Source organism: Procambarus clarkii, chromosome 23, assembly GCF_040958095.1.
Source record: "Procambarus clarkii isolate CNS0578487 chromosome 23, FALCON_Pclarkii_2.0, whole genome shotgun sequence".
Taxonomy (NCBI): domain Eukaryota; kingdom Metazoa; phylum Arthropoda; class Malacostraca; order Decapoda; family Cambaridae; genus Procambarus; species Procambarus clarkii.
In genome coordinates this window covers 37,177,489-37,203,042 of record NC_091172.1, presented here as the reverse complement: position 1 = coordinate 37,203,042, position 25,554 = coordinate 37,177,489, and the positions used below count along the sequence as shown (strand labels likewise).

General features: G+C 41.7%; 1 protein-coding gene across 1 annotated transcript in view; it reads left to right on the top strand.

The window, feature by feature from the left end:
* Positions 1-24,994, top strand: part of LOC138367906 (sulfotransferase 1E1-like) — a 43,076-nt gene extending 18,082 nt beyond the window's left edge. The window contains exon 3 of the mRNA XM_069330186.1: positions 20,593-24,994. Coding sequence (XP_069186287.1) covers positions 20,593-20,690 — 98 coding nt within the window. The 3' untranslated portion in view covers positions 20,691-24,994. The remainder of the gene's footprint in view (positions 1-20,592) is intronic.
* The last annotated feature ends 560 nt before the right edge of the window (positions 24,995-25,554 follow it).

Genomic DNA, 25,554 nt, shown 5'->3' with positions numbered 1-25,554 from the left:
CTTCGCAACTATAAGATTCTTAGCCCTGGATCCCCCTTGCCACCATTGGTGCTTTTTACATTACCTTTAGGCAAGTTTCATTGCATCTGTCATATTTTTCTATAGGCCTTGTATTTTTTAGCGATGGGTTGTAACTCCTCGCTTCAACTACTACTACTACCTTCTTGTCACCAACTGTTGCTATTGCTAGTGTGTGCTCTTGCTTACTTGTTCCTTCTAATACTTATACTTCCTCACAGCTCCAGTGTGACTATAGCATTACCCTGGCTACAATCACCTCGGAGATTGTAGTGGTTGGTTACCCCACCTACACCACCGTCTTATTTTATTACTTGATATCCTTGTGAGAAGATTGCAATATTTTTATAACACTCTTTAGTTTCGTTTCAGTTATTGCTATATAATGTGTGGGTGTTATTCAGCCTTCTATACCTCCAACCCTACACCTTTATTTGTAATTGCATCTTCATTGGCGAACATAACCTTAATGCTACTCAGTACTCATCTCTGCAAGAATGCCTTGGTTTCCCCTTCGAAATATTGGTTCCTGTTTTCCCGTGATCATTTTTACTTGTGCATGAGGTGTTTGTTGTTCGAGTCCTTCTTGCCTCAAAAACCTGGGGCCAGATTCACGAAGCAGTTACGCAAGTACTTACGAACGTGTACATCTTTCCTCAATCTTTGACGGCTTTGGTTACATTTATTAAACAGTTTACAAGCATGAAAACTTCCCAATCAACTGTCGTTATTGTTATAAACAGCCGCCTGGTGCTTCGGAGCTCATTAAATGTTTAATAATTGTAAACAAGGCCGCCAAAGATTGTAAAAAGATGTACAGGTTCGTAAGTGTTTGCGTAACTGCTTCGTGAATCTGGCCCCCTGGCTTGTTGTACAGTATCCTCTGATCCCTTACCTTCCTCTGCTTGTGAAGTATCTGCACTGCTATCCTGACCTTCCTCTGCTTGTGCAGTACTTGTGCGCTATCTAGTCTCCCAGGGATGAAAGTCCAGATAACACTCGTTTTTCTTCTCCAATTTATTTTTATTTTTGTTATATATACTATGGTAGTACCCGAGGATGCCTGGATCTCTATGTTTGTCTCCCCTTTCTATCTCTAGATCTATCTCCGTCTCTACCAAATCTCTATCTCTTAAGATCTTTACCTATCTTTATCTCTACCTATCTGTACTTACCTTTATCACTACCTACCTGTAATTATCATTATTTCTACCAACCTGTAATTATCTTTATCTCTATTTCTATCAATATCTAGCTATCTCTCCCTCGAGCTATCTCATCGACCTACCTACCTGCTTCCCCTCAAAAGATCCACTGAAGAAATATATCAGATTCAGAGGCTTTGCTTTTCTTTCTCTAATCTTCCTATTTCCATGTTTTTTTCAGTAACAACTTCACATTAGTCACACGCAATATTTCACACTTGTCTCCTCGCAAGTCTCAATACCTATGACCAAGGGGGTGTTTAGAAATGCTAATATTTCTTAACGAATTTAATTTAAGCCTGAGGAGGCCTGGTCGGGGTCCGGGCCGCAGGGACACTGAACCCCGAAATCATAATAAGGCAAGGTTCCCCGACCAGCCTATGTCTGTCCCTTACCCCCCTGCAAAGTCTGGAGATAAATTTTGAAAGGCAAGCAAGAGAAACAGACAGACATTCTTTTTTATAGGATAGTATTGGAAAGGGGTTCCCAGCATTGTCCAGGTCTCTCTCTCTCTCTCTCTCTCTCTCTCTCTCTCTCTCTCTCTCTCTCTCTCTCTCTCTCTCTCTCTCTCTCTCTCTCTCTCTCTCTCTCTCTCTCTCTCTCTCTCTCTCTCTCTCTCTCTCTCTCTCCCTCCCTCCCTCTCCCTCTGTTACGGCCCTACTGGGACGCAACCGGGTTCTTTTCTGATGGTATTAGTTTTTTGGGGTATCCGGCCCCAAGTTAGTAGAGGCTTTCAAGGGGTGAGCTCCGTAACGCAAGTAAAATCAACGGAGGAGGTACATTAAATACACAAGTATACTAATTTATATATATATATATATATATATATATATATATATATATATATATATATATATATATATATTCCTTTCCCACGACCATATGTAAATTAAAGTCACAAAAGGGAATTATTACTAGACAGTATATACATCTTCGTTTTCCTCTGAAGGCACTGATCACTTGGCGACACTCACTCTGGGTAGCCTTTCCCACCAAAAGAATTTGGTTTGGGTTTCTAAAAACAATAAAGGAAACAAACCAAATTAATCAGTTGTTCAGATGCGTGACAATGCATCAGCTACAACGTTATCACTCCTTTGATGTGCTCAATCTGGAGGGGATATAGTTGCAGATATAGACTCCATCTGGTGAGTCGAAGATTCTTCTGTTTAAACTGGGCGAGAAACTTTAGAGGGTTGTGGTCAGTTCGTACTAGGATAGGATGACTATTACTAGTTAGATACACTTCAAAGTGTTGGACTGAACTGATTAAAGCAAACGTCTCTTTCTCTATGACGCAATAGTTGAGCTGACTGGGGGTAAACTTCTTAGAATGGTAGGCTACAGGATGTTCCACCCCTTTTTCATCCTTCTGAGATAATATGGACCCCAGGCCATAGTCGGAAGCGTCGATTGTTAGGATAAATCTATCCTCAAAACTCGGGGACCTGAGGATTGGAGAAGAGATTAGAATCGCCTTGAGGCTCTCAAAGGCTTCCTGGCAATGTTCATCCCATGACAGCTTCACACCCTTCCTCAAACGATTTGTCAGGAAGGGGGGACTATGGATGAAAAGTTACGGACAATCTTATGGTAGAAACCAGCCATACCAAGGAAACGCAAGATGTCCTTCCTGGTGGCTGGTGTAGGGTACTGGACTATTGCCTCTATCTTGTTGGCCTTTGGCGCAATCCATCCTCCTCCTACCTTATGACCTAAAAAGATGACAGAGGTTTTGGCAAACTCAGATTTGTGCAGGTTGACTACCAACCCTGACTGGAGCATGGCCTCGAAGAAGTTCTCTATGTGACGTAGATGGTCCTGCCAATTAACATCATATATTAATACATCATCGATGTAGACCAAGGTGTTTTCTACGTCACGCAGCACAATACCCATCAGCTTCTGGAAGGTGGATGCTGCGTTTTTCATCCCAAACGGCATCACCTGACATCTCTCAAACAGGCCGTCGGGAGTCACGAACGCAGAGATGGGTTTGGCCCTCTCCGTGAGGGGAACTTGTCAATAGCCCTTAAATAGGTCAAATTTCGTCAGGTAGCTAGCTTTGCCTATGGCATCGAGACATTCCTCTACTCTGGGGAGAAGATAGGTATCAGCTACTGTGACCTTATTCACCTGGCGATAATCAATACAGAAACGGTATATCTTACCAGGTTTGGGCACTAGTAGTATCGGGGATGACCATGGGCTTGTGCTTGGGGCTATCAGATGGTGTTTCAACATGTACTCCACCTCATCTTCCACCACCTTTTTCTTTAGGGGATTGAGTCGGTAGGGGTGTTGCTTTATAGGCTGGATTCCTTCCTCCAGTACAACGTCATGCTGTAGGACAGATGTTAGTCCTGGAACATCTCTGAAGATTGTCTTGTATCTCCGGATCATTTTCAGCATTGATGGTTGATCTCCTCCGTTCACATGCGTCAATTTTGCCTGCAAATTACACAGAATATCGGAATTAGTACATTCTCATCCTCCTCAATGTCATCTTTAGTTGTCACCATGGTTATTGGGAGTGTATCTTGGCCCTCATATTTTTTAATCATGTTAACATGAACTAAAGTTTCCTTCTTTTTGCGGTCTGGAGTGTTAAGAAGGTAATTGTGACTAGTAACCTTTCTTAACACCTGGTAAGGACCTACAAATTTAGCACTCAAACTTCTGGTCACTGTAGGAGTACATACGAAAACTAGATCCCCTACCAGGAAATCCCTTTGTTTGGTCCTCTTATCGTACCTGCTCTTGTTGGTCTTCTGAGTGTTCTCTAAGGTTTTCTTTGCCATCTCTCAAGCAGAGAACAACCTGCCTTTATTTGTAGATAGCCAGTCCACAACGTCTACGTCGGTCTCCTCGTCCAGCCAATGGTCTCGTGCCACTTCTAAGGGACTTCTCACAAAGTGACCATAAATAATTTCGAATGGGGAGATTCCTAGTGATTCATTAGGCACTGATCTTACCACAAATAGGAGGTAGGGTAGGTCTTCAACCCACTTACTCTGTCGGTCATAGCAAAACTTCCTAAGCATGCCCTGCAGCGTCTGGTGGAAATGCTCCAAAGCTCCTTGCGACTCGGGGTGGTAGGCGCTGGAGGTTGTCTGCTGGATTCCCAAGTCGGCGATCTATTGGCCAAACAAACGGGACATAAAGTTCGATCCCTGATCCGTCTGAATGGTCTTAGGGAGACCATATCGCGAGACGAACCAGAGTAGATGTTTCACCAAGACCTTAGCTGTGATGGTCTTAAGAGGGATCGCTTCTGGGTACCTACTAACCCGATCTAATATAGTGAGCAAATACTGCACCCCTGAGGTAGAAGGGGTGCGGGCCAACTATATCCAGAATGAGGTGCTCGAAGGGCTCACCCATGGATGGGATAGGGCATAAAGGAGCTTTAGGTACAGGCTGGTTTGCTTTCCCTGCCATCTGGCAGGCGTGGCAGGTTTTGTAGAAGCGACGTACGTCCTTCTTCATGTGCGGCCAGTAGAAACACTTAGCTAGTTGATGAAAGGTTTTCGAAACCCCACCATGTCCAGCAAATCTATTGGCATGAGCCGTTTCTAACAGCTTAGATTGGAACACGGCTGGGACGACTATCCGCTTACCAACCTCAGTTGACTGGGGGTATTTCGGTGGACACCTGCGACATAGTACTTCATTCGACCAGATGTACAGATCACCTCCTTTCGTAGGAGACTCTATGGTATTAGCCAACTTTTGTACTTGAGGGTCCTTCCTTTGCACTTCTAGCAGACTGGCTCAAGTCCAGCATTCAGGAACTGGCATCGGGACTGGCGGGTCAGGTGAATGGCTACTCGTAACCTGTGGGATAGGAGGAGAGTCAAACAAAGCATTTAAATCTGATGGTACCTGGAATTGAGCCTGAGACCTTGTTTGCACTACCGCAATTGGACTTGTCTCTTCACACACTGGATCTTCCATGACCAGGGTATGGTTAGGTAACAAACCTAGGGCTAAGTCATTGGCCAAAATAACGTCAATTCCTTCTATGGGAAGACTGTCCACCACAGCTAACTTACACTCGCCTTTGAAGTGTTGGGACTCTAAATGCACCTTTATCAAAAGGGCAACGTATACAATGTGGAAGGAAAACCACCTAGGATTACCTTCTGTGTCCCATTCGCTGATACACCTTCAGGTAATGACTTTTCCAAAATCAGAGACTGGGCAGCTCCACTGTCTCTGAGTACTACCGCGGGCTTACCAAAGTGGTCACTTGATACATACCCTTGTGGAGTATATGAGGCGAACAACTCTTTCCTCTTCTCTAGGGTGGCCATCGGTGGTACTATACTACATACCAGCATAACTTCCCTACGTGGATTGTTACCCGCTCTGCTACGACACCTAGCAGCGATGTGCCCTTTCTTTCCACAGGTCCAACACATTATGTCCTTAATTTGGACTAAACCTCCTAGGACTATCTGAAGTTGACTTGGCGGCACTACGAGGTCTTATCCTCAGGTTTATGTTTGGCCGAATATCTTGAGTAGGTCTTTGGGACATACCTAACAGAAGGCCTATGCGTCAAGACGTATTCTTCAGCCATAGTGGCTGCTGCACTTAAGGTCTCCATCTGTTGTTCCTCTAAGTATGTCTTCAGATCCCCTAATAGGCAGTCTTTGAAATCCTCTAACAGTATGAGCTGCTCGAGGTCTTCTTTCGTCTTCACCTTCCGAGAAGCACATCACTCCTGAAAAAGCCGTTCCTTGATGGTCGCAAACTCGGTGAACGTGTGCTCCGAGGTCTTCTTCAGGTTCCTGAACTTCTGCCTATAAGCCTCAGGCACCAACTGGTAAGCCATGAGCACTACCTTTTTCACCTTGTTGTAATCACTGGAGTCATCAAGGGACAACGTGGAGTAGGCAATTTGGGCCTTCCCAGTTAAGACGGACTGTATCATGATGGCCCAATTCTCCTTTGGCCAAGCCAAAGAGGCAGCAACCTTCTCGAAGGCAGCGAAGAACTTCGAAACTTCCTTTTCGTTGAATTTTGGGACCATCTTTATATTTCTTACCGGATCGAAGCTACTTGTTTCCGTTGTTTTCCTCTGACCACCTAATCGTAGCACTTCTAACTCGTGTTGCCTTTCCTTCCCTTTCTCGTTCTTCTCTCTCTCTCTTTCTCTTCTTTCTTCTCTTTCTCGCTCTTCTTTCCTTTCTTGTAATTCCAAACGTTTCATTTCCATTCCCTTTTCTTTTATTTCTCGTTCTTTCTCTATTTCCTTTCCTTTCATTGCCATTTCCTTTTCTTTAATTTCCCGTTCTATTTCTAACTTCTTCCACTCTATCTCACTATTTATTTCTAAGGCACGCATTCTGACAGTTAGAAAACTTATATTCAGTTCACCTGCATCACTTTCACCGTCACTACCTTTATCTTCCTTTTCAGTGGCAACTACCACTTCACTTTCCTTTGTACTCTGTGCCTCCCTTTCCTGCTTCTCCCCGGCCTTCAAATGTTTGTGAACCTTTCACAAGATCTCAACACGGGAATCACTTTCACATATTTTGATCTCCAGATAGGCACTCACTAGCACAAGTTCTTGCTTTCCCAGATATTTCAATCTGGCAAGACAGTCCTCGTTGTTCAGAAAGTCCTGAACATCGTCCAGATCCTCAATAGTCACTTTCTCCGCCATTGTCACTTAAGTGGTGCACGAACACTTAACACACCGCTTCACTTGAGCACTTAACACACCGAGCACTGTACTTCGCCAATATTGCACTTAATCACACCGAGCACCGCACTCGCCAATACTGCACGTGATCACGCTACACTGAACAGGACGTATAACGTCCTAATAATTACAAACAGGGGAATTATTCACAGGGGATTGCACTACGTCACCACCCCTGTCAAACATACTTGACAAGGGGTCGGATCCCGCTGGGGATGCCAATAATGTTACGGCCCTACTGGGACGCAACCGGGTTCTTTTCTGATGGTATTAGTTTTTTGGGTATCCGGCCCCAAGTTAGTAGAGGCTTTCAAGGGGTGAGCTCCGTAATGCAAGTAAAATCAACGGGGGAGGTACATTAAATACACAAGTATACTAATTTATATATATATTCCTTTCCCACCTCCGTATGTAAATTAAAACCACAAAAGGGAATTATTACTACACAGTATATACATCTTCGTCTTCCTCTGAAGACACTGATCACTTGGCGACGCTCACTCTGCGTAGCCTTTCCTGGTTTCCTCTTCCGTGGCCCAGAACCCACGATGAATCTACCCTGGCCACAGGCCAGCCAAATTACAATCCCACTGGGTGCCTCGTCGTGATGGCCTACAACCACAGTCCAGCCTGTAGCTGGCAGGTACTAGTCAGCCTCGCTGTTAGGCCACTCCACGACTAATACTAGGGTTGCGAGCCCTAGCCCTAAGCCTCGTGTGACTCGCTGGTCACTCTCCTCGGTTGGCACCACAGTGGGTTGTCTCTTCCACCAACCAGCCCCGGATACGGCGAATCCCGTTAATGCCACTACTCAGGCAGGCAATCACACACTCAGCAGAGGTCGTCCGGGGGTGGCTTACAGCTTCTACAAAGCAGACTAGTGAAGAGACCTTGGCTACCTTGGGTAGACTGATTCAACGTACCTCACAGCCGTCCTAGGATGACTCTGAAAGCAGACACGTCATCAGTACTGGGGACACTACATGGGATCACTAGGAAACATCACTTACTAGCTTAGACACAAACGTCCATCTCTTCGTTCCATAGATGGCGTTCACTGTCTAAGCACCACCTCACCAGAGGTGCCGATTAGGACAGGAATCCAGCACTTATTGCCGGCATCTCCCGGCATCTCTAGATGGCGTTGTCCATGTTGTGGGATTTTTGGGAGGGGACTCACACATGGTGTGGACATCACGGCTTCATGCTTGGGCGAGGAATTTTGGTTCGTAACACCCTCTCCCTCTCTCTTTCTCCCTTGTAAGATGGGGGGGGGGGTTCTGAATAATCTTTACCCCCTTTTCTCTCCCTCTACCCGTATCTTACTTTTGTTCTCTACCAAGAGACCCCAAAACTTTCACTTGAGCCGACCCCACGCCACGTGGTTTCAAGACGATTTACCGGCTTGAGATTCTACAACCCGTATGATGTGGACTAGGCTTCTAGCAAAACCCAAGGGTCGCCATTCCGCCGCCACCACCAGACCAGTTACACTGGGCAATGATCGAGGTCTGGATCGATCATGCTAACCAATCAACCTTGGGGCTTGATCCCCACTAGGAACATATGACTTTGGATCTTAAGTGTGGAATTAATTAAAAATCAACGGTAATGATGAATTTCGATTTGGTGTTAGAATCGGCGCCCAATTCAACTCGGCCTCGTGGGGACCACGTGACAAGGACCAATTCACATAAATATAACACACACATGGAAACTAATAAAAAGACAAATTACTAGCTAATTAATTTATTCAGAATTAAGCAAAATCTAAATAATTGGAGCACTCCCAGTCAGGCAACGAATTGACTATCCCTATACTACAAAACTCTGAGCAAACTTTTACCTTCTATAGACGACCAGCTGGTCTGGAGGCCGAAGATGGAAGGCCACCTGCCCGAGTTGTTTCTCAAAACACACTGTCCTACCCATGCTCGTCTGGTCCTACCCAGACGAGAGCATTGATTGTATCCTTCTGCATAGTCTAAGTTTTACCAAGTTACTAGCAAGGCTTAAGTTTAACAATTAACCTCTGTTTGCACTGAATGATCCAGATTGGTTGAATTATTTTAACTGAAGTTAAATTACCCAAGCATTTTAAGGAAGAGCTATTTCCAATTACAAAATTGCTCTTTGACCTTTGAGAAATAGAGGACATGGAACCTTGTGACCTATGACCGCCAGGTCACTCCGCAATAAAGAGTAGTGCTGGCTCGTGACGTCACTGATGGTGACTTAACTCAATAATTAGAATACTCTTGATATTATAAACAGTAATACTATACAATACAATTTGAATGCAAAATGAATGAAGGCTAATTTCTCTAAATAAGTGAATACTATAGGATGATTCATTATACGAAACTATGAACAAAGGCGTCAATTATTTTCATTGCGAATTCCCTGGGGGATGCGCGTTGCTGGGGTCAGGTCTCTACACGAGACTTCTGGAACCTTCTGGAACCTTCTTACAACAAACCTAGCTTGTTACACCCTCCCTCTCTCTATCTCTCTCTCTCTCTCTCTCTCTCTCTCTCTCTCTCTCTCTCTCTCTCTCTCTCTCTCTCTCTCTCTCTCTCTCCCTCTCTCTCTCTCCCTCTCCCTCTCCCTCTCCCTCTCTCTCTCTCTCTCTCTCTCCTCTCTCTCTCTCTCTCTCTCTCTCTCTCTCTCTCTCTCTCTCTCTCTCTCTCTCTCTCTCTATCTCTCTCTCTCTCTCTCTCTCACTTTCTCTCTCTCTCTCTCTCTCTCTCTCTCTCTCTCTCTCTCTCTCTCTCTCTCTCTCTCTCTCTCTCTCTCTCTCTCTCTCTCTCTCTCTCTCTCTCTCTCTCTCTCTCTCTCTCTCTCTCACTCCACTCCAAAAAAGTGGAGTGCCTCAAGGCTGTCCTGGGATCTCTGTTGTTTATAATTTATATAAATGATTTAGATTCAGGTTTGAGTAGCAACAATTGCAAATTTGCCGATGATACAAAAATCAATGGGGAAATTAATTCGGAAGAAGACTCACTACCACTTCAAGTTGATCTAAATAGGATTTTGAAATGGTCAAAGGATTGGCAGATGCAGTTTAATGCTGATAAATGTAAAGTTCTGAGGCTAGGTAATGATGATAGAGTTACAAGATACGAGCTAGATGGTGTTGAGATTGCGAATTCGGATTGCGAAAGGGATCTGGCAGTTATGATTAGTAAGAATTTAAAACAAATGAATCAATGCATGAATGTTCGTAATAAGGCAAATATGACACTGGGATTTATTAATCGAAGCGTTAGTAACAAGACACCTGGTGTGGTTCTTATGCTATATCTTGCTCTGGTTAGGCCCCATTTAGATTATGCAGTTCAGTTTTGGTCGCCGTATTATAGAATGGATATAAATTCACTTGAACATGTCCAGCGTAGGATGTCTAAGTTAATTACCCAAATTAGAAATCTTTCATATGAAGAAAGATTAACAAAGCTTAAGTTGCATTCACTGGAAAGGCGAAGAGTTAGGCGTGACATGATAGAGGTTTGCAAGTGGATGAATGGACATAACAAAGGGGATATTAATAGGGTACTAAAAGTATCAACACAAAACAATGGGTATAAATTGGATAAGTTTAGATTTAGGAAAGACTTGGGTAAATACTGGTTCAGTAACAGGGTTGTTGATTTGTGGAACCAATTGCCACATAGCGTGGTGGAGGTGGGGTCCCTAGATTGTTTCAAGCGCGGGTTGGACATGTATATGAGTGGGATTGGGTGGTTATAAATAGGAACTGCCTCGTATGGGCCAATAGGCCTTCTGCAGTTGCCTTTGTTCTTATGTTTTTATGTTCTTAGCCATGTCCTAATCCAACTTAATATAGCACCCCCCAATACCATGAGCCTCTATCATTTTAATCGGTATTTCATGTGGTACTGTATCAAAAGCTTTGCTAAAGTCAAGGTACACAACATCACAATCCATACCACTATCAACTGCCTCAACTATGCTAGAATAAAAAGTTAACTATTGGGTTCATTACCTTCCAGCAATTTGTATGGCTACTGCAGTGTCTCTGAATATCTTTTTGCCAGGCTTGAAAGATGAGTAACCAGTAGCTTGTTCGTACCATATCGCAGTGGATCTTCCTTCCGCTACTTTACCTCTGTGGCGACTTTTGATAGTTGAGAATATTTTCTTCTAGATTTGCTGCATAATCTGTGAGAAACTTGGAGGTATTTGAACTGTACAACAGATAGAGCAGTGGCAGTTTTTGCTAGTGAGTCTGCCTTTTCATTACCATCAATGCCAATGTGACTTGGTATCCAATTTAAGGTGATTGACAGCCCTAGATTATGGGCTTAGAGAGAGAGAGAGAGAGAGTGAGAGAGAGAGAGAGAGAGAGAGAGGGAGGGAGTGTCGGAAAATCCGACACCATTTAATAATATCATACAGGCAGATAATATTGCTGTGTTGTATAAACAAGTTAACCCATAGAAAATGTAACTTGTAGTGGAATTTCTGTCTATAGAAAATGGGATATTATTACCACATACTATTATAAATTCACCACCTATTATGGTGGGAATTATTCTTAAATACATTAGTCTTTGGACTTTACCATCATAAAACATCTCATATAAATTAACTTAATTATCAGAATTAAAATAGAGTAAATGTGACCCTTCTATCACTTACTGTCATCTGGACAATGTAGGCCAGTAGTGTCAGTGAGGATTGACTGGTCAGCCATTATTATTGTTTAAGACCACAGAGTCGTGGAGCGAATCACGGCTCCTATAAATTCTCTTGGACGAAGTGTTTATGGAAGATCAGAGTAGTGATCTGCCATCATCAACACGCTGTCATCAATCTCAAGGGAAGTGTCTTTCCGAAACCGCGGTTTATCTAATCATTTTTGGCCATTAATGTCAGTAGATAGGGCGTGCCGGTTAGAAACACGAATGATCGACTCAAACAAGGTAATTAAGCCTAGGTCTTTATGGTTCCATGTACAGTGTTTTCTCTGATATAGCTGTCATATATTAGGATTCTGGCTTCATAGCTAGCGCCCTTTTGACAGGTCAAGACGAGGAAGCATGCTTTGTGTACCAGTTACTGGGTGATGGAAGCTACCTCAAAGAGGATAATTTGGTGTCTACATCCTGGTTATACCTGGTGGACTAAGGCCTGCTGTACAATAAGATAAGGAAACCTCTTCAATGTAAACTAATGTGTAGTTAATACTGTAGTTTGATTGGCTGCATATATAAATTCAATATAAACCCCCCCCTAATGTGTAGAGGATCGATTTGTGAGATTATTGCAGAAATACAGTCCACTTAACATCATACAAATTGCTATCGAAGTATACAAATTAACGTAAATATAAATTCTATATAAATTCATATAAATTAAATAAATATAAATCTCACAGGTCGGTTCCCAAATTATTTGGTCCTTCGAACCGGATGACAGATTATTGGCCCGATGAACCCACATTATTGGTCATCTGCGAGTCGGATGACAGATTATTTGGTCATCTTAGTACCGGATGAACCAGTTAACCAGTGGATTCATTAAATATACTAGTGCAGTGTGATTTATACAAAGCCAGTCAAAGACGGCGGCGTTGCCTCGTGCGAGCTCAGGAGTCCCCTCAGTTCAGATCAGCCTCATCAGCGGTTTCATGCACACCCACAGATTTGATGGCGTGTTATTCTGTGAAATGACAGCGCTAATATTGAAGCCAGCCAAATTAGTGGCTGTGTCTTCACGAGATTGTTCACGGGTTTCGTGGTGTTAAATTTCGCGAGAGATTATCCACGAATTTTGTGGACTTTATTTCGCGAGGTCACTAATAATATTTAATACTTCTTGATAATATTAGAAGTTTCATAGAGGCAATTAAGAGGCTATTATCAATAATTGTGCATATTATTTCTCCAAAATAGAGAATTATTTAATATATATTGCACTAGTGTTCACAACATAATATTTACTAATTGCCAACCCACAACAGGGTAGGATATTACCATTGACTAGTTGAACTATTTATTGTTCATCCTAGTCCCATTACCATAGTCTAGTTGTACTATATTAAACAACCCAGCACCATTAATGAATGGTGCAGACCCTATTTTGGGTGTAAATTTTATCAACTCGAGTTGTGTATATATAATAATTTACTTATGATCATTACACCTTTGAGTGATTTATTAGTGTCTATACCATCCTAGGGTGAAATAGAAGAGCTAACCTAAAGGTACTTCCAATGACACTGGTTTATCACTCAAATCATTAGTGTGTATGATTGTATATATATAATGTGTATTAATTTTAAGTGCTAACCTCTAGTAGAGGTAGGATTACAGCCTAGTGAGTGCAGAAATTTTACCCTAGTCTAACATCAGTGCTTGTTCAGTATTATGAGCGACCCAAGTACAAGTCCCACAAGGCTTCACCAACTAGCCAGTATGGATAATGCAGGGAGAATGAAAAGAACCCTTGCAGGTCTTAAAGGCCACTTAACAAGACAGATCAAGAAATGTGAAGATTTGTCACAACAATCTCAAGTTGATTATGCTGACCTGGAAAGCTATTATCAAGCAGCTGCAGGTAAATTTGAGCAAATCAAATGCCAAATAGCAACATATGTGGCTGAACTTGCCAACACCAATTTATCAGAAACAGAAATAGACGACATTATGGTTGATCTTGCGAATTATGAAGATCACACTCAGGCCACATTACAGCCTTACGTCAAATTAATTGCCCAGAACAAGGCAACAACAACAACAGTTGCATCTAATACGAGTCAAGCAGAAGCTCGACTCCCTCCAATTAATTTACCCACTTTCTCAGGAAAAGATGAGGAAGATTGGGACGAATTTTGGAACAAATTCGTTGACCTTGTGGACTCAAAACAATCTTTACCAAAGAGTAGTAAATTCTCTTATTTGCAAGGCCAATTATCAGGTGAGGCTAAAACAGTAGTATCCCATCTGAGATTAACTAATGACGGCTATGATCTGGCAGTAAAACTCCTCAAGGACAATTATGCTGATCCAGAAGTAAGAACATCACATTTAGTTCATGAGCTGTTGCATTTACCCCATTTACCTTCAGCTGAATCACTCCAAGTCTTCAAGCTGGAGGTAGAATCATTGATCAATGCCCTCAGCCTGACAGCAGATACAAACGGGGCTGAGTCGGTCTTGAAAATAATTGTCCAGGAGAAAATACCTAGGGACATATTGAGACAAATGAGTGCTCATTACAATAAAAGTATCTTATCCATGAATGAAATATCTGAGGGTTTAAAGTCAGTAGTTCATCAATTACGAACACATGACAAATTAAAACCACCAAGTAAACCCTCAGAAACCAATAATAGTAAACCACAGAGTACCAAAGGTACTCCAAATCAATCTAGACAATATAATTCAACACCAAAGTGGAACAGTAGCAGTATGGGCGTATATGCAGTGGGACCCTCCAAGCCTATAGTTACTGTGTCACCCAAGAACGTAAACCAAAGGTACTGGAAGCTATGGAACATGTTTGTTCTGCAATGAGAAACATTCATGTACCACTGCCCTAATTTTCCTGATAGTGACGCCGTGTTGAGCGACTTAAAGATTTGCAACATTGCACGAGGTGCCTCAGGAAACATAACATCAACGACTGTGATACCCAATTACACACCTGTAATAGGTGTAACAAAGGTCAGCACCATGCAGCATTGTGCAGAGACACCAAAACAACGTCTCCAAACCCCAAGGTGGAAGATAGCATTCCCACCACAGTACAGTACTGCAAGGTGCAACAAACAAAGAGTGTCCAATCGGCAAAGTCTAAAGGTAATACGACTTTGCCTACTGCCCAAATTACCATCCTGAATAAGAGGGCCAAGGTCCATACCCGTGGGTTGTTTGACCAAGGGTCCCAGAGAACATATGTCACTAAAAAGTTGGCAGATGAACTACAATTAAGGCCTGTAGCTCAGATGTCATTCAATATCTCAGGGTTTGTAACAGATGCAGGACCTCAAGTCTACCAGGTGGTACAACCATCAGTACGTTTAGGCAGGTACGTCTGTCAAGTACAAGCCATTGTGGTGGACAAAATACCAGTAGACCTACAAGTCAAGGTCTGAGAGCAACAGCCAAATTCCTGAGAAATAGAGGAATAAAATTGGCAGATAATATTTAGTCTGATCACCTCACCGACTTCAGTCTCCTTGTTGGGACAGACTACTACCATCGATTCATTGGTAGCCCTACTAAATATCAGGGCATAACCATGTTAAACTCTGCAGGAGGTAAATTACTCTCAGGCCCAGTATCAGCCTGGGGAGACCTATGGCTGCAGATAAACAATACCAATAGAAATCTAAATTTGTCAGCTGATTATATTTCTCCAGTAGCATTATACTAAGGAGATTACAGCTGACTATAGTAACAGAGGTTGATGTTAGTATCATCATTTAAAGCTGAAGATGAGTTCATGAGGCCTCAGTGGCAAATCAGTGAACAGTAGCCTAAACAGCTACAAATCACTGCGACCAATGTCACTGAACCTATTGCAGTCTCAGAACCATACTTTACTTTCATGATGAGCTATTCAATCTTCTGAATCAATTAACTAAATTAAACCCCAATAAATCTGATGACTGATTTGATACATTTATTATTTAATCAAGATGTATTCCATGGGCCTCAGTGTTTATATATCAGTGACCAGTTACCTAAACAAACTTCAAGTTATATCTAATGTCACTGATCTCACTGCAGTCCCTGAATCATACTTGACTGTAGTACTTGATCACATTCAGTCTTCTGGGTTAAATAATATGTAATTAGGCTTGAATTTTTCCGTTCAAGAGTTAACAGGGAAATGAAATCGCATTAGAATTCTAACCCCTGCAACTCTAGTATGGGAAATCCGTCCTGTACGAACAGACGCACAAATGTGTGATTACTAACTACTAACATCAAATTAATCTAATAATTCGAAGGAGGAGTATCGGTGTTCGTCTGTTCTAAATAGGACTTAGACCCGTGAGCAGCCCCCAGGGAATTATGTCGGAAAATCCGACACCATTTAATAATATCATACAGGCAGATAATATTGCTGTGTTGTATAAACAAGTTAACCCATAGAAAATGTAACTTGTAGTGGAATTTCCGTCTATAGAAAATGGGATATCATTACCACATACTATTATAAATTCACCACCTATTATGGTGGGAATTATTCTTAAATACATTAGTCTTTGGACTTTACCATCATAAAAACATCTCATATAAATTAACTTAATTATCAGAATTAAAATAGAGTAAATGTGACCCTTCTATCACTTACTGTCATCTGGACAATGTAGGCCAGTAGCGTCAGTGAGGAGGGAGTGGTCAGCCATTATTATTGTTTAAGACCACAGAGTCGTGGGGCAAATTACGGCTCCTATAAATTCTCTTGGACGAAGTGTTATGGAAGATCAGAGTAGTGATCTGCCATCATCAACACGCTGTCATCAATCTCAAGGGAAGTGTCTTTCCGAAACCGCGGTTTATCTAATCATTTTTGGCCATTAATGTCAGTAGATAGGGCGTACCAGTTAGAACACGAATGATCGACTCAAACAAGGTAATTAAGCCTAGTCTTTATGGTTCCATGTACAGAGTTTTCTCTGATATAGCTGTCATATATTAGGATTCTGGCTTCATAGCTAGCGCCTTTTTGACAGGTCAAGACGAGGAAGCATGCTTTGTGTACCAGTTACTGGGTGATGGAAGCTACCTCAAAGAGGATAATTTGGTGTCTACATCCTGGTTATACCTGGTGGACTAAGGCCTGCTGTACAATAAGATAAGGAACCTCTTCAATGTAAACTAATGTGTAGTTAATACTGTAGTTTGATTGGCTGCATATATAAATTCAATATAAACCCCCCCCCCTAATGTGTAGAGGATCGATTTGTGAGATTATTGCTGAAATACAGTCCACTTAACATCATACAAATTGCTATCGAAGTATGCAAATTAACGTAAATATAAATTCTATATAAATTCATATAAATTAAATAAATATAAATCTCACAGGTCGGTTCCCACAGAGAGAGAGAGAGAGAGAGAGAGAGAGAGAGAGAGAGAGAGAGAGAGAGAGAAAGAGAGACAGACAGACAGACAGACAGACAGGACAGAGAGAGAGAGAGAGAGGAGAGAGAGAGAGAGAGAGAGAGAGAGAGAGAGAGAGAGAGAGAGAGAGAGAGAGAGAGAGAAAGAGAGAGACGGTTGCAAATTGGTTGACTGAGTTCAGTAACATCATAAAGGGGAATTAGGAGGTCATCTCATAATAAGAAGAGTGTAGGGAAGTGACGGCGGCTCGAGAGGGTGAGTATTCATGAGCAAGGGGGCCAGACTGGAGCCGCACCCCCACATAAAGGTGACGATAAACTCTTCCCCGAGTGTACGGCGATTACAGGGTGTTACAGACCCGAATCCAGCGTCCGAGCACGGAGCAGTGACAACCGCGCCATCTGTGGGTCAGCTCCCGAAACCCCCTCCAAGTGGACGACGACACCTGGTGAGGACGAGGTGTACTGGCCACGAGGGCTAGTTTTCAGTCCTGATTTGTTCATAACACAGCCGCTGCTGACCTCTGGTGAGGTGGTGCCCAGACAACAACGCCATCTATGGAGTGGATACGTCGGGCGTTTGTGTCTGAGCCTGTAAGTGAGGTGCTTTTGTGTGTCCCTGTTACTGATGACGTGTCTGATTACAGAGTCGACCTGGGACTGCTGTAATGGAAGTTGGATCAGTCTACCCAAGGCAGCCGTCTCGTCACCAAGTGTTTGCTGCAGCAACTGTGAGTCGCCCCCCGGATGAACACTGTGGTGTTACCCTGCCTGTGAAGTGGCAGTTGAAGGATTGTCGTACCCGGGACTGACTGGTGGAGATGCTTAACCACTGGGGTGTTGTGGAAAGGAGAGTGATCTGTGGTATCACACGAGGCTCCTGACTAGGGCGCGACCCTAGTATCGCTCGTGGAGTGGCCTAACCAGCGTCGCTGATTCGGAACCTGCCAGCTATCTGCTGGACTTGTGGTTGACGGCCTCCACGACGGTGCCCCCAGTGGAACTGTGTTTTGGCTGGCCTGTGGCCGGGGTAGACTCATTCTCGAAGGATTCGTCGTGAGGCCACGAGAGCACCAAGAACTTGGCACCGTGAACGTCCAGGGTCTTTGGAGGAAGACTACATCGTGTATTATAGTGTTTATATCCCCCCCCCCCCCGTGTAATCGTTTATATCTTATTTATTGGTGACGGTGATAATTATATTATATTAAGTTTTGACTTTATTTCCCTTCCCCTTTAATTTACTTGCGTTACGGATCACATCCCTTGAAAGCCACTACTGGCTTGGGGCCGGATACCCTTCCTCTAACAACATCAGAGTAAGAACCCAGTTGCGACCCGAGAGGGCCGTAACACAGGGTGATCTCCCTACTTATTATATTTACTCCAGGATTGGGGAGAGATTGACGTAGCAGCAGTGTGGTTGCCGTGGTCGAACTTATTTTATCAGAGAGTGGTTGGGGTCTCTGTTCGCCAGTAAGTAAAGTATTGGTTAAGTTCAGTATTCAGTTTATAAAACCACTAACCCCCTGATCGTGTGCTGTCATTGGGAGCTATTGTTACAATGACTGGTGGGTGAGTTGTCACTGGGAGCTTTACCATGACTGGTTTAATTGTTGTCAACGGTAGCTACTGTTGCAATGACTTGGTTGTGTGTTGTCCTCTCGAGCTACTTTTACAATGTCTGGTGGGTGTGTACTTACTGACAGATACTTTTACAATTACTGGTGGGTTTGTAGTCACTCAGATCTATTGCTACAATGACTTGTGGGCGTACTCCCTTAGAAATACTGTGACAATGACTGGTGGGTGTGCAGTCACAGGGAGCTACTACTACAATGATTAGTGGGTGTGTAGTCACTCAGAGCTACTGTTACAATGACTGGTGGGTGTGAAGTGACTGATAACAAATGTTACAATGCCTGGATAGTGTGTAGTCACTCAGAGATACTGTATAATGACTGTTGGGTGCAGCCACTCAGAGCTACTGTTGCAATGGTTGGTGGGAGTGTAGTCATTCAAAGCTACTGTTACAATGAATAGGGCTTGTAATCACTCAGAGCAACTATTACTATGACTGGAAGTTGTAGTTACTGAGCGATTGATTCAATGACTTGTGGGTGTGCAGTCACTGAGAGCAACTGTTACAATGACTGGTTGAATTGTAGCCAATGGTAGCTGCTGTCACAACGACTGGTGGGTGTGTAGTCACTCAAGGCGACTGTAACAGTTACTAATGGGTGTGTAGACTCTGAGTGCGACTTTTATAATGACTATTTGCGGTGCAGTCATTTAGAGCTACTGTTACATTGACTGGTGGGTGTTTAGCCACTGGGAGCTACTGTTACAATGACTGGTGGATGTGGGTGTCACTGGGAGCTGCTGTTACAATGACTGGTGGATGTGGGTGTCACTGGGAGCTGCTGTTACAATGACTGGTGGGTGTGGGTGTCACTGGGAGCTGCTGTTACAATGACTGGTGGATGTGGGTGTCACTGGGAGCTGCTGTTACAATGACTGGTGGATGTGGGTGTCACTGGGAGTTGCTGTTACAATGACTGGTGGATGTGGGTGTCACTGGGAGCTACTGTTACAATGACTGGTGGATGTGGGTGTCACTGGGAGCTGCTGTTACAATGACTGGTGGATGTGGGTGTCACTGGGAGCTGCTGTTACAATGACTGGTGGATGTGGGTGTCACTGGGAGCTGCTGTTACAATGACAGTCGAGACATAAGAATGGAAGGGTGTTCACCCTAGACCATTATCAAGAGGGTATTAGTGAACAAGAGCGATGTTTGAGGTAGCTATAGTTTATAACATTAGTTATGTGATCATATCTGTCTCATGAAAGTAGCTACAAGCTCTGGTCAAGCTGAGGAAAAAACTTGTGACATTTGCATCTTTACAAATAACTTGTTTTCTTGGAGACTGAAGTAGAGTCATCGTGGAAACTGAGAACTTAGCAACGATATACAGAATCACATATGCTATGTTATTTCCTTCGCAACGTTCAATAATGAGTGAGGGAGCATGATGTGGTATAGTGGTCATAACACTTGCCTCACAAGAGAGAGGGTGAGGCTTCAGCTCCAGGCCAGGGTGGGACGACTGGGCCTCTTTCTTCAACTGTTGACCTCTGTACACATAGTAGTGATGGGAACGCCAATATAAAGCGATTGGAAGGTAGAGTTTTGGGTAACAAATCCAATGGACTGTTGTATAACTTTTATTATGAGTTATAATTATGCATTATACAATGTTGTCTCTTTGGGCCAAGTGTAGTGCCAGATTTGTTTTGAATATGTTATTGAAGTCCCATTCAGTTCACTTTAAGTGCATGTGTCTTGTCATTACACATGGTAATGTTTTCTTTTGGATTGAAATGTTTCTTATCCTAAATGTATAAAAACATATGATCAGTCGTATAATATAATATTATTCTTTAATATGACACATGTAAAAGATCTATAACTTTACAATGAACAATAACACACTGTACCTACAGTCTCTCTTAATTGCATGTGAATTAATTAGGTTTAATATTTTCAGGTGAAACAGGAGACTGGAAGAACCACCTCTCACCTGAGATGGATCAACAGATGAACCTATGGATTGAGAATAATTCTACAGATATTACCTTTAGGTGAATTTATTCCATACACTGAAAAACAAACTAAATAAATTACTGTTTACAACAAAAATTTAAAATTTTTACTATTGTGACAACGACAAAATCTGTTAATAGGTCAACATAATGAAGTGCAGAATATCAGGTCAATATAATGTGGTGTACAATTAACCCTTGGCGTGCGCAGTTATCCTAACCCCGGTCGTATATGTTTATTACCTAATACTTTCTTCTTTACCTATGAGTTAAGGATATAAAAATATTAACTATTTCATTGGATATACTCCTTAGTTTTACTTGTGTTTTTTGTAGGATTAGGAGATATATAAAATAAATGTAGGTAAATAAAGAAAACAATTGTTTACCCTCAAACTAAATATTTTGAAGATATATTTTTGAGCACGATAGTTTATGTGCTCAAAAATTCTTCTTATTATTGATTCTTATGTACCATAACAAAGATTATTATTAATAAATAGTATCCAGATACATGCAAAAGATTGGTACTTACAGGGCTCATAAGAAAAACTAAGTTTTCTTAAAAATCTGTATTGATAAACGTCATGTGACGAAACAAGATTCATACATACATACAAGATTTAGGGGCCTCGTAGCTTGGTGGATAGCGCGCAGGATTCGTAATTCTGTGGCGCGGGTTCGATTCCCGCACGAGGCAGAAACAAATGGGCAAAGTTTCTTTCACCCTGAATGCCCCTGTTACCTAGCAGTAAATAGGTACCTGGGAGTTAGTCAGCTGTCACGGGCTGCTTCCTGGGGTGGGTGTGTGTGTGTGTGTGTGGTGTGGAAAAAAAAAAGTAGTTAGTAAACAGTTGATTGACAGTTGAGAGGCGGGCCGAAAGAGCAAAGCTCAACCCCCGTAAAAACACAACTAGTAAACACATGTGAACCAAAATGTGTCATGTGGCGTAAGCAGCACATCCCATGTGTGAACCAAAATGTGTCACGTGACGTCACATAATTCACGACGTATGAAACAAAATATGTCATATGATGTAAGCCGTCATCTATGAGTTGATGGAGACATTTTCAGAGAATAATTTCACTAAATTAAAGACATATGAAGCATAAAGAATATTTGTGAAATAATGCAATGAGCTAACTGAATGGTGTCCCCGGCCACTCTTTGCTTGACCTCTACCAAATGAACCTCTCACACAGTATCTTGAAAAAAAAAATGGACACAAAGTCTCATAGGACCAATTCCAAAATCTAACTCAACAATTCAGACCCACTTCACTCACATTCTGCATATGTAAAGTGTTGGAAAGAATTGTTCTCAATCGTGTATAGTTTCAGGTCAGAGATAAATTAGCTTCTACTCTACATATATGGGTTCATGCCCAAGTGTAGTGCACAAACACGTCTTGCTGAATATTGTGTATGCTCTCAGGATAGGATACAAGTAGCTTTTGTTGACCTAAAGTCAGCTTTCGATGTAGCTAACGGTAAAATATTATTAGATAAAATTTATGAATTTGGAATAAAAGCTTTCCTTTGAGTTGGATAAAGAGCTACCTATCCAAGAGGCATGCAAGAGTCCAATTTAAAGGAGTTAAGAATACAAGAAGGTCTGCACGTGAACCAGGCACCTCAAGGTGGCACATAAGCTCTGTACTATTTAACATACTTATGCACAAACTTATTCATGATTTGCCTGTACAATCTAGGGGAAACTGTTATATGTTACGCTGATGATGTTTGTATTATGGCCCTCAGTAACACTGAATTACAAGCATTACTTGATGCATTTTCACAATAGACAATAAGACAATAGTAGAATATGGCCTCATTATCTCTGTTGATAAAAACCAGGTTTCTTGTTTCCCCATTATAATTATACAAATGATGGAGCCGGTGTAGACGTGTGAGTCTTATATATATCTAGGAATAGAGGTCAGTTATTCAGATCTCATCAGCAACTTTCACAAAAAACTTATTGAGCGACTTAAACCTCTAAAAACTCTTGTGGGCGAAGGGATTTTCATTAACAACAAATATGCTCATAGCTTTTATATTGCCTTTATATGACCTGTTTATGATTATTATGCCTTGCATGTTGCTAATTTTTCTACAAACCAATGAAAATGGCGAAGATGTAGTACAAAATGAGGCTGTACACATCATCTTGAGTTGTCCTAGAATTGTCAGAATTATAATCATGAGAAAGGAACTAAGACTATATTCTATTTATGAGAGAATAGTTTTATTTTATATTATTTTTTGTACCACAATTAAAAACAAAAATGTTCCCCCATCTTTATTCAAATTAAATTGAGATTTATTCTAATCTTCTTTGACTGTTTACTGAATCCTCCACTAAAAGCTCCTCACAGTGAGTTGGCTCAGTTGTTGTACTAATAATCTTATGACAATGAATGTGTCTCTAAGTCCTGATAAAATTGTTAAAGATATTCTTCCTTGATAAGATGTGCAGGTCTCTATGCATTATACACCAAACAGCCTAAAGTCAACCTATAAGAATAAAACTTTGAGATGCTTAACACTACAAGCTATTGGCAGTCATCTTCAAAATCTTAAACCAATGAAACCGAATGAATGAATGAATTCTATGCCTTTTCTGATAGTTCTGTGCAAATGAGTTGAGATAGAGTAGGTTGTGCATGTGCTGTATATAATATGAATGAAATGATTATGTCTGGAATGCAAAGAATGAACGACTATACATCACAAATTGAGACATTGGGTATTTGTCTTGCCACTGAGTAACTTGAACTTCATGGTGGTGCAGTGGTATTGTGTGACTAAAAGTGCTTTGCAGTCTTTAAATCTCAACCCGTCACAATTAACGTCTGAGGTAGCTTGTAATTTTAAAAGAAATGTGATTTTTGCCAATGATAATAAGTTCTGTTGAAAATTTAAGTGGATCCCATCCCATGTTGGGGGAGGAGAGCGACTGACCAATGAGGCTTGCAGGAAATAATTTACGGATTATGACTTTGGACCATCTAATGCAGTTATTAAAAAAATACAAATTAAAGAGTGTTACGGCCTTATTTGGCCTATAACTTGGGCTCTTTTCGTCTCTCTTTCTATAGGGCCGTAGCGCCTCTTTTTAACTCACAGATCCAACCCGAGGTCTGGGTAAAGTTATCACGAACCTAGCAGTAATAGACAACCTAACGGGGAGAGGGTTAAACAACACTAGACAAAATCTATCATTAAAAATATTTTTCAATATTATGTACAAGTAACTCTTTAAAAGAAATGTACACCCAGATACTTGTACAGCCTGTACAGGCAGAGAAATGCTTGTACAGCCTTCCACCAAGGAGCATAAAATATGGTCAGGTGCGGTCAACAGATGACGTTGACATCGTCACAAAGAGAGATCTTCAGATTTAGAAGAACTAAGAAATGCCCAAAGACCTGAAGGCTACAGTATTATAAGCTATGACTACTTTTATAATAATAGGTATTTATATGGTTTATATGGTGAGCACAGTAACCGGACCAGGCAATGTGATATAGTCATTGCAGCAAGTCTCCTTTGCTTACACAGACGTGCAAGTCATAGCACATCTGGCAGGTTAATGAGGCTGAGTCACTACCAGACCATTCAGCCTGTAAACTTTGTGACAAACCATTAACTCATTCACTTGAACATTACATTACTGAATGTGAAAGTGTAAAAGATTTTAGACCTCTTGGCCTATTGTATAATCAACTGTGTAACTATTTCTTTGAATCTGGTGTATTGGAAGACATCCTAACAATTCATCCTTAGTTGTCTTGTTCTTTTTAAAAAATGGAGAACGATTTTACTATTTTTTTTTTAAGTTGCATCTTCTGTGAACCCATCTCTGCCCTTGTGAGGCAGTGAATAATAGACAGTAAGATTTACAACTTCATAAATTAAAACATGCATAATATCTGATGTAGCTGATTGTAACCTCATGAAATATGTATGTGCTTCAGACTACAGTTTAGACCTATTGTCTTGTGTATGTTTCTGTGGCCTGTGATACTGATTATGAGCAGCACCTCACTGTAATAAGACTTAAATGAATTACTCATATTAGGTAAAATTGCAAATAATTTTTTTCAATCAAGATGTTAATAATAATACTAACTCATACTTGTTTCAATGATCTACGATTGTTATATTGTAATTCCGCAGGTCATAATGACATTCAGGGAGCTCATTAACCTGTAGGCTGAGAACTGCTCTAATTATGTGGGTTATAGTGCTGAGGTAAATATTGTACACTGTATTAAAGCTAAAATCTTGCTCTTTATTAGTATAAAATTTACAAGTCTTTGATAAAGTTACTAGACCCAGAATGCCAGTATTATCACTAACCTGAACACTTTAAGAACACCTAGGTAAGGAGAGCAGTGATATTTACTCTAAAGTTTATTTGCTAAATTCGCTGCCTCTCTCAACTCTCGCCAACACAACAAGCACATGCTGTGGGACCCAAAGAAATGCTTGTATCACGTTGCCTCTCTCAGCTCTCGTCAACACAGCAAGAGTAGTGGGGAGTAAGACTACAAGGTGCCGTTTCGCTTTTCCCAACAGCACCTCGTAAGTTGCACCTTGTAGCCCTGGATGTGCTTTCATTTTTTCCCCGACGGGTCATAGTAGCCAAGGGTGTGTTTTCGTTTTTATTCAACAGCACCTCGTAACCCTGGGGGTGTTTTAATTTTTGTCCTGATGGCACATCATAGCCCAGGGGGTGTTTTCATTCGTATTTCCTGGTGGCTTTAGCCCATTGGGGGGTTTTCATTATTCCATGGAGTTTAAATGCCTCCCTTCTGGCCTCTAATATTTTTCTATGACGATTATACATGGATTCCTTTCCGTTTCCTACTTTTTTTCCCATGAAGATTAAACGGCCCCC